The sequence below is a fragment of the Halteromyces radiatus genome, assembly GCF_025201355.1.
Source record: "Halteromyces radiatus strain CBS 162.75 chromosome Unknown BX664scaffold_4, whole genome shotgun sequence".
NCBI lineage: Eukaryota > Fungi > Mucoromycota > Mucoromycetes > Mucorales > Cunninghamellaceae > Halteromyces > Halteromyces radiatus.
Window position 1 is genome coordinate 2437969 of NW_026251690.1, and position 10290 is coordinate 2448258.

At 31.9% G+C, this 10290-nt stretch overlaps 4 protein-coding genes and 1 non-coding gene across 5 annotated transcripts; 4 read left to right on the top strand and 1 right to left on the bottom strand.

Annotated features, from left to right (window-relative positions):
- Positions 1-221: 221 nt before the first annotated feature.
- Positions 222-293, bottom strand: BX664DRAFT_t77. Its single transcript has one exon. It is a non-coding gene; the product is annotated as a tRNA-Pro (tRNA).
- Positions 294-629: 336 nt separating this feature from the next.
- Positions 630-3000, top strand: BX664DRAFT_386080 (uncharacterized protein). Its single transcript, XM_051549300.1, has 9 exons — positions 630-795; positions 855-951; positions 1034-1111; positions 1181-1242; positions 1346-1650; positions 1718-2042; positions 2117-2414; positions 2496-2668; positions 2748-3000. The coding sequence occupies exons 1-9, from the start codon at positions 637-639 to the stop codon at positions 2889-2891; spliced, it is 1641 nt and encodes a 546-aa protein (XP_051400462.1). The 5' UTR covers positions 630-636; the 3' UTR covers positions 2892-3000.
- On the top strand, positions 2958-5479 carry BX664DRAFT_333496 (uncharacterized protein). Its single transcript, XM_051545525.1, has 7 exons — positions 2958-3097; positions 3168-3343; positions 3400-3829; positions 3888-4069; positions 4133-4184; positions 4273-5119; positions 5192-5479. Exons 1-7 carry the CDS (start codon positions 3034-3036, stop codon positions 5349-5351), a joined length of 1911 nt encoding a protein of 636 aa, XP_051400463.1. The 5' UTR covers positions 2958-3033; the 3' UTR covers positions 5352-5479.
- An 84-nt stretch (positions 5480-5563) lies between these two features.
- Positions 5564-6908, top strand: BX664DRAFT_333500 (uncharacterized protein). The gene is made up of 5 exons (XM_051545526.1): positions 5564-5725; positions 5790-5819; positions 5948-6151; positions 6243-6329; positions 6430-6908. Exons 1-5 carry the CDS (start codon positions 5645-5647, stop codon positions 6859-6861), a joined length of 834 nt encoding a protein of 277 aa, XP_051400464.1. The 5' UTR covers positions 5564-5644; the 3' UTR covers positions 6862-6908.
- Positions 6909-7197: 289 nt separating this feature from the next.
- BX664DRAFT_314813 (heme peroxidase) lies at positions 7198-10033 on the top strand (the record flags this gene model as incomplete). The annotated part of the gene is made up of 9 exons (XM_051542673.1): positions 7198-7568; positions 7645-7717; positions 7861-7950; positions 8097-8335; positions 8414-8526; positions 8617-8788; positions 8863-9360; positions 9427-9734; positions 9822-10033. 9 exons carry the CDS (start codon positions 7198-7200, stop codon positions 10031-10033), a joined length of 2076 nt encoding a protein of 691 aa, XP_051400465.1.
- Between the last annotated feature and the right edge of the window lie 257 nt (positions 10034-10290).

Here is a 10290-nt window from a genome sequence, read left to right on the forward strand (position 1 = left end):
TAAGTTTTATCTTTATTCATTATTCTTTTCATGCAAACATCAAGCGTCATCGTATATACAAGATATCCTTTTTTTTTTTTTTGTTCTATTTACTAATAACTGTTGCCCATTACGATATAATCAATCATTCACATTTATTATTATAAAAGTATCACAAGTTCATCCATTGCATGATAATATATATCACGTGATCTTTTACGAGAAGTTTAAAAAGAAAGATAGGGCTTCAACGAGGATCGAACTCGTGACCTCACGCACCCAAAGCGTGAATGATACCACTACACCATAAAGCCCCACGGACAAAAAACTCGAAAAGAACATTATATTCCTCTACTTTCCTAATTTGGAATATTTTCCTTTTTTGGGTCTTGTACAACTATTATTTATATTTTTAATTTGAATGATTGCAATAGATACAGTATAATGTATTTATTAAATAGAGAAAAATAAGACTGTAAGAAAGGGGAAAAAAAAGGTAAGAGGATGAATGTTGTTCATGAATACAAAAAAAAAAGTATTCACCAAAATTTGAACATTTCGGAGTGGGAAAAGTTATCAATAGGCTTTTTTACTTTTTTTTTTATTTTATTTCATTTTCCTTTTTTTTTTTTTTTTTTTTTTTTTGCAAAATGAACTATGCCATTACATTCACAACAAATGCCATACAATAGGAAGACCATTTCCTATATACTTCCAGAACCTGACTTGGATAGTTTACTACAATTGGCTAGCGTTTTATCGGATACAAAACAAAAAAGTCAAATTGAAAAGTTTGTCGCCTGTTTTCGACAAAAGGTAAAGATAATACATAAATGTTACTTTTACTAACAAAGATCTTTTTTTTTTTTTTAAAGAAATATATTGGAAAACTACTTGATATCTTTGAACAATGCGAACAACAAATTGATCTTTCAAATATTCGAACATTACGAGGCATCTTTAATACTTTATGTAAGTAAATGTTTTTTTTTTTTTTTTTTTTTTTTTAACAGGATACGAAATAGTTTACCTTTTATATTTCGTTTTGTATTAGTATTATGGGCTGATATCAATATGATACAAGAATTTGTTTTGGAAACACATATAAAAGGCGTACTTCGTGTACTTGAATGTAAGTTAAATATACCGTATATATATCTATACTAAGATAAACTAAATCTTTTAGTTTCTATACAATAAGTGACATCAAAGAAAAGTCTATCCTATCATGAACAATTTGAACAGTTTCCGAGAATGAATGTTGTAAGTGTAAAAAAAAAAAAAAAAAAAAAAAAAAAAACATTTCATATAATGTCATGTTTTTGACATTCTTTTTTTTTTTTATTATTATTATTATTATTTCTAGAAAAATATACTTCCAAAGCAACTTGGTCTCAAAATACGACAAATAGAAAACTTGGAATTCTTCAAAACTCGTGTTGCACCACAGTACAAACAAAAATCTCAAATTATAAGTGCAATAGATCAATTGATTTGGTGGTATCATTGCGATATAGTAAATTGGTTACAACAGGATAACAATCTCATATATGATTTATTCAACAAATTGAAATATCAAGAAAATCAACTACTTATTATAAAGTTTTTATGTCTAGTATTTGGTTTTGCTTCAAAAGATATGCAAAGATTCGCTGGTATATCTTTCTTCAGGTAAAAATAAAAATAAAAGAACCTTTCTATTTTAATTTATATTATCTTTTTTTTTGGTTCTATTTAGAATACTTGCAGAAAAAGGACTTTTGAATGAAATACAATATCTTTTATCTGATGATGATCACTCTGATATACGAAATACGGCGGCTGGATTATTACACATTGCTATTCAACTGGATTCTGGAATTGTACAAGAACATATTTTGATACAAGCCGAGAAATACAAACATCAACAACCCAATTTATTACAAGTAATATTAGAACAATTGACAAAGGACGAAGATGATTTCCGGTTGAAACAACAACTTTTTGATTTAGTCAAAATTATTCTTGGAATTGGTAACAACAGTTCAAATCAACAACAATCCTTATCAACTCCCACACCCCAGGTAAATACAGCAGTATAGAAATGATATGAACTTGACTCATCTTTTTTTTTTTTTTTTTTTTTTTTTTTTTGTAGACTCTCTTTGGTGATGATCCTAGGACAGGAAATATATTGAAACTTTTCTATGAACGATATGCTACACTGCTTCTTCGATCTATCCATTCTATTCAAGTCAAATCAGTGGACCTGGTAAATCCTGTGGAAAATTTAATTATGGACCCAGATCAAATATTATTTTATGGAAACCTCTGTGAATTTTTACAATCAATGATACTTCATTATGGTGGACGAACAAAGCGTATTCTTCATGATCCTCGATGTTTTGCAAATATGGTTCAACTCCTCCGTTGTCAAGATCCTTTATTGAAAATACGCAAGTCATAAAATGTCAATATGATGGATTATTTTTGGTAGACTAAATGTATCTTCTTTATTATTATTATTATTATTATAGAAACATTACGATTCTTTCGTGCAGCTATAGGAATGCGGGATATGGAAATGAATGCAATGATGATTGAACAAAATGTTTTTATTCTTCTCGTACGACTATTCCTAGATGTATATACTCAACCTGACAGTACTCTCTATTCTGAATGTTTGGATGTATTTGAATTTATACAATTGGTAAAGAGAAAATTGCATATTATAAAATGTTACAGATATCACTGATTCTTTTTTTTTTTTTTTTTTTTGGACTTGATAGCGAGGAAGCAAAGAAATTGTGAATCATATTATGGGTGAATATGGTAGTATCCTAGAACCAGTGGTGACTCTCCGTCCATTCAATCTGCTCAAGCTGAAATATGACAAGAACTTGGAGTCCATGGTTGATAACTCTATCGCCTAAGTTTATACATAAATATTTTGTACTCTTTGTTTCTCCGCAGCAAATAAACTACTGTATTCAAGTTACTTTTTTTTTTCTTTTCTTTTTATTTCGATTTTTTTTTTTTTTTATTATTCCTCAATATTGTGTCAAGAAAGAAACTATGGCTTCTTTCACTGAAGAAGCTGATAATGCCAAGCGATCATTGTCACAAGAAGATCTTACCAGTAAGTTTTAATTATAGATAGATCAAATATGTATTTGTATTTAACCAATTTTTTCCTTTTTATCACTTAGATCTATCAAAGAAAAGCCGGATTGATGAACATGGAAAACAAGTAACTATTCAACAATCAAACGAACTTAATCAAGATGGATCTAACCTTGTCAGCACACTTGCCAAAAAGGATCGAAAGAAGTATCACAAAGCTATTAATTTGGGACAAAAAGTCAAAATAAGTGATGGAAAACTGGTAAATGGACGATAAAATACGAAAGGAAAAGATACTCATCGAAAACTTTTTTTTAGTTTCTCTATCCAAAGATTGCTTTTCGACAACACAATAGTTTTATTTCACTCAATGATCTTCGTCTATTGATACTTGCAACTCTTGATTCTGGTCACAAGGTACCGCGTTGGGCTGAAATACTTGAACGCCACAAGATCAAAAAAGTAGTAGTAGTAGACATTCCGGTATTGGATCCGACTGTGTTAGATATTGAGGCTCTTGATCTCACGATATCTAAAGAAACAACTCTGAATTCGTACAACACATTGCTGAATAAACGAGGCGAATTTTTCAAGTATTTTGGGGTGTCTAATATCGAAAGTGATCCTATTGCAATTATTGGTACTGGTCCTGGTGACAAGCGCAGAGGACTTCAAAATCGATTTAGTCAACTTTTACAGTGCAAAATGACAAAAGGACAATTGAAGAAATTACGACATGAACCTACTGGTAAAATCTACTCAAAAATAGAATCTATATAGGATATTCACCTTTTTTTTTTTAATAGAAATCGATGGCAATGTTATCCCAAATGCAGAAGAACTCATGTTAACTCTTGAAGATTTGGTTGAAGAAAATTTCCCTCTACATCATTCTTTACAACACGATACCCCTTTACCAGATGGATGGGTAGATACAAAGGAAGGTACTGGATCAATAAAGAAACTTTTGGCTATGGATTGTGAAATGGTAAGATATTCTATTGAATAGTACTTACATAGTTATCTTTTATTAATATTTATATATTTAAAGTGCAAAAGTGAAAATAGACGTGTCCTTACCAAAGTGGCTTTAGTGGATGAAGGTAAAAATAAATGTTAAAAAAAAAAAAAATTAAAAAAATAAATATCAGATGGTTATTATGGAAAGCTCATTTGATTTTTTTATATCAGATCACAATATCCTGTTGAATGAATTTGTGAAGCCTGATACTCCAATTACAGATTACGTTACGCAATATAGCGGTGTGGATGCAAAATCATTGGAAGGGGTTACTACTACATTGGCTGATATTCAAAACAAACTGATGGATTATATTGACGGTGATACAATTCTTGTGGGTCATGGATTGGTGAATGATCTGCGAGCGGTAAAGATGCGGCATCCTTATATCATCGATACATCAGTCATCTATCATCACGATAATGGTCCACCTTATAAGGCGCCATTACGAGGTTTAGCTTTACGATATTTGAACAAGCGGATACAACAACATCACCAAGAAGAAAACAACGACGATGATACCAACACAAACACATCATATACGCAGTCAACAGTACAAGTGGAAGAGCAACCTATCGGACATGATCCTTGTGAAGATGCTATTGCTAGTTTGGAACTTACTCAACTCAAAATGAAGATGGGATTCAAATTTGGACTTCATATGGATTATGTGACGGAAAACATCCTGGATAGACTAGAGCAACAAAAGAAAACGGGTGTAGTGATTGATGTACAAGCAAAATACAATAACGTCCTTACTAGAGAGCTGAAGGATAATCCCAACTTTTACAATATGGTTTCCAATACTCAAGCTGTGGACAAGGCAATTCAACAACATGCTAGTAATGATTTAGTGATGATGAAACTTGGGCAAGAAGATATGAACGATGACCTGATTCGAACTGACACAATTATTGCCACCTACTTGGAGCATGTACGAAAAATTTATGATCATCTTGAACCGGATACTGTCATTCTTATGTTGACGGGTCATTACAATAATGATGAACTTGAAAGGTAAGATTGTTTTTTTTCTATCTTGAATACAGAAATTGGGATTTTATGTATTAATGATGTTATATTTTTTAGGTATCGAAAAAAATGGCTTGCATATAAATTGGATCTACGAACACGACTTTTAAATGAAATCCCAGAAAATGAACGATGGACCGAACAAGATGAACAACAACATAGTACATTATTAGAATTAGCTAAAAGATTCCTTGTATTCCCATTTGTCAAAAATTGAATGAAATAAAATAGGATATGATCTTTGTACCAAATTTGTATGTGATAAGATTCTCCTGTGGGTAAAATGAGGATAATGATGATGATGATACATTCCTTGGCAAAAGACATTTTCCCCTATTTATACATGCCATTCAATATTTTCATTGTCTCTCTTTCATTTTCCTCTTTCTTTCTCTTTGTTTTTTTTTTCCTTCCTTTTTTTTTTTTTTTTTTTTTTTTTTGTTTGTCTTTCTTTCCTTTCCTTTTCTTTCTTTCTTTTCCTTCCTTTTTTTATCATTCACATTATTATTTATGACTTTATATCTTCGATCAACACTAGAAAAATTTTCATCCACTACTACATCTTCCACTACTAGATTGATGATAGATGAGGTGAGGTTATCCGACTTTTTTTTTTGAAATATATTTTTATAATGATGATTTTTTATTTATACAGGGAACAATCACATTGGATATAATAGATATGGTACGACTAATAATAGAACTAAAAAAAAAAAAGGTCCATCTTGATAAAGACGGGGTTATTTGTGGGGGGTAATGATTCTTTCCCGGCTTACTGAAATGACATATTTTTATTTTTATGCAAACTTGTAGTGTTCCCCTTTTCTATATACAACTAAACAATATTCTAGTATGAGGATCATCTTAGCAGAGTATATGGATACATTGCAGAGAATATTGATAGTTGCAGAAGAAAAATCATCATTCACCTCATCAAAAGCGGATCAACTGATTTGTCTAAGCAATATTATGCAGGCTTTGCTTCAACAAATGGCTCATGAACAGAGAAAAGCCTCAGTAAATCCTATAAGACCAAAAAAAGAAGAAACAAGTTTTTTTTTTAGTGTGTGGGACTTATCTTTTTTTTTTTTTTGTTTTTATGTAACAGAAATGTAAACGCCAAGTTCTTCATTTTTGTTATTATCAAGCTTACCTATTGGATTGCTTAGATTGGCCATCATTAGAAAAAACATATGTAAGTATGTTGATTTTTTTTAAAAAAAAAAAAAAAAAAAAAACTTTCAGACATCATACGTTACTCACGTGGTTCTATATTTCCATTCTTGTAAAAAAAGAAATTGTTATGTAATTCTTTACCTAATGATAATGATTATACTTGCCCGATTTGTTTATGCCTTTTAAATAATCCAATGGCCTTTGATACATGTCATCATCGATTTTGTCGTTCTTGTATTGATGATTTCTTTTCCAATGGTCAACCTTATTCCAAATCGATGTATCCAATAAGGGCGGATCAACAGAATGATGGGTTGCATTGTCCTGTGTGTAGAGCATCAGTGATGAAAAGTCAAGTACATTTGGATAAAGCACTAAATGGTTTTATTAAGACGTATTTCCCTGTTTATATTCCTTGGTGGAAGCGTGCTGCTAAATCATCAAAACAAATATTATCAGCATTATGTGTTGCATGGTGTACTTCAGCATCAGCTTATCAATTTGATGACTCGGGTGTTCAATCACAAATCTTTATTCCTGTTTGGTATTAATATAGTTGACTTTCTTTAGATGTACAAATAGTAATAAAATAGAAGTGTCATGATTCCCTTGTTTGCATATTTGTTTGCATATCAAAACCATAGTTTCAAACTCAGGTAGCTTCGGTTTGTTAGCTGTAACTTCTTTCCTTGTTTTATGCACGACCTTTTTTTTATTCTTTCTCTCTCTCTCTTATTCTTTTTTTTTTCTTTCTCAGAACGCGAACTATTACTATAATACAGTACGATAAATAAAAGAAAATTTATATCCACCAAAAGAAAAACCCTTTTCTCTACAATGACTCAACACTACTTCCAACTCAATTATATATCATTTTGTTTCTTTCAATGTATCTAGGTATTCCAAACATGACCGTAAAAGACAACCATAATAATGACCTTGGAAAAATACATAGTTATATCTCAGTTATTGATGTCGAGTCTGGTAGGAATGGTCTTGTTAATGCTCTCAAGGAATTGGTGATTCATATTAGTCAAGGAAAAAACGATAAGGATGGTAAGAAACGCATGTCATTAATGAAGTCTTTTGCATCACCTTACTCAAGTCAACCTACTGGCAAGGCATGGCGTATTCAAGCTTTGGTAAAGGATCTAGAAAATTTGTTTGGTATCACTCCTCAACGTACAAATGCTATCAAGGAAATCCTATCTTTGCCTCTTTCGCAACAAAAAAAGATGATTGGTGCTTTGATCGAAAGGTAAAATAAAAAAAAAATATTTAGGACTGATATTTGTATTTTTTTTTTCTAACGCGTTTTTTATTTTATCTTAAAGATTATTGGTTAGTGGAGGTGCCCCTATGAATGATCGCTCAGGTACTCTTGAATCTACTCTCAGCATATTAAGTGTTTTGGGTCCAGAAGGGCATGATTTGAATGAAGAAACTTTTCAACCTTTGATTCAATATTATCATGCAAGTTCAGAACAAAGAACTACAATCATATGTTTAAAACGTTATTAAATTCATTTTTTCCTTTTATGGAATGACAGGATACTATCAAGAAACCGTATATCAATTACATGGGACATAGCTTTCGACGAGCCGATGGTAGCTTTAATTGCATCAACCTTCCAAATGTAGTAAGTTATTCTCTCTCTCTCTCTCTCTCTCTCTCTCTCTCTCTCTATTTTTTTTTTTTTTTTCACTTTGAGACTGGAAAAAAAAAAGATCAATGTGCTGGTTATCAATCTAACTTATAATTCTATTCACTATTTACCTTTTTTAGGGCAAGGCTGGTAATTATTATGTTCGCAATGTGACTTCCACCGCTCTAGTCAACGAGAACCTCCCGTCACCACATGTTGTTTTTGAACGTCTGCTGAAACGTCCTGAAGGTCAATTCAATCCTCACAAAAGTGGCATTAATATGTTTTTGTTTTATTTTGCTATCCTTATCACTCATGACCTATTTTATACCGATCGAAGGGACCCAAGACGCAACCTGACTTCAAGTTATATAGATATGTAAGTGATCACTATTGCTTTTACCTTATGGAACATGATGATGATGATGTTATTGTTTACTTTCTCTCTCATCTTTAGGTCATATTTGTATGGATTCAACAGAACGGATCAAGAGAGTGTACGTCAAATGAAAAATGGATTACTGAAAAATGACCAATGGTTTGACAAACGACTTGTTATCCAACCACCTGGTAAAAAAAAAAAAAAAAAAAAAAAAAAAAAAGAGTCTTATGAATAATATGAATCGAAATTATCTAACAATTATGTATTTTTTTTAACAGGTGTTGGTGCTTTTGCTGTTTTATTCTCACGCAACCATAACTATATTGCCAAAAAATTACTGGAGATCAATGAAAATGATCGATTCTCATATGGACCTGGAAAGCGTCTAGCTACCGAAGTACAACTAGATGAAGAATTATTTCAAACTGCTCGATTGATCAATAACGCCTGGTAACTATTGAATTTCATCACTTTTTATTCTAAAAACAAATCATTCAGACCTTTTTTTTTTTTTTGGTGCATAGCTTTATCAATATAATTGTTCAAGATTACCTTCGATCTATCTCTGGGGCCCAACAAGATGCTAACTTTGTATTCAATCCATTGGCAAGACCTTCTTATCCGACTTTTGGTAATGAAGTATCCGTTGAATTTAACATTGTTTATCGATGGCACGCTGCAATTGGTCAACATGATGAAAAGTGGCTCAATTCTGTCATGTCAGTTTTGGGATCCGAATTAAGATATCAAGCACAAGTACCTCCTATGTTGGATCATCTTCAAGAAGGAAATGACAGCAAAGGACCAGATGAAACAAGAACACAACCAGGGACGGATCAAAGCGAACTTGATGCACTACTCCCCAGCTTCAACAGTAACTTTGCAAAGGCGACCCCGGAAGAATTGGAAAAAGGATTACCCTTGGATGGAGCTCATCGAGATATAGAAACCGGATCATTTCGTGATGCTGATTTGGCTCAATTACTACGACGTGGGTATAATCAAATAGCCTCAGAAATTGGGTAAGAATTAGAAAAAAAAAAAAAAAAGGTATCCATCCATTCATGACTTTTTTGAAATCAATCTAGAAATGGACTAGGAGTTCCTGCATCTATGGAACCTATTGAAATAGCTGGTATCATACAAGCACGGGCACTTGGGTGTTGTTACTTCAATGAATTTAGAAAATACCTTGATCTATTGCCATTGAAGACATTTGAGGATTTCTCTGATAAAGTGGAAGTGCAAACAGCTCTCAAGGAACTCTATGGTACGCCAGACAAGGTTGAATTATATGCAGGTCTGATGGTAGAACGTACTCTGTTGATTGGTCTTCGTTTACCTTACACTATGACGCGTGGAGTTTTAAGTGATGCCATCAATCTTTTACGAAATGGTAACTAGGAAAACAATTAAAAAAAAAAAAGGAACAGAAAAGAAAGTGAATCAATATCTTTTTTGTTTTTTTTTTTTTTTTTTTTAGATCGGATTTTGACTCAAGAATTGGTACCAAGTACGTTGACAAATTGGGGATATGAATTTAGTCAAGGGGAACCTGAACATTTTGGACGCATTTTCCCAAAAATGCTTCGACTTCATCTTGCCAATGCTCATCCTGATGGTGCACCTGTATTTACTGACAAGGAACTGAAGAATCTCTTTGTTGTACCGGACTTTCATGATAACTCCCACTAGTTTTTTTTTTTTTTTTTTCTTTTAGTTTAATATATACGTCGTATTTTGTTCTTGTTGATAATAATAAAAATGACTATGTATTCCCTCCTAAAATAATGTATGCATTGTTTTTTTTTTCTTCTTCTTTTCTTTTTTCTTCCTTTTGTTTGTTTTTGATGGCGTTTAACAATGTTTAATAATAATAGAGATGATGATATAGAGCCAAGATGGTTTTCTGTGATGATGAATGGTATGTAAATGGTATGGGGTGATAGATG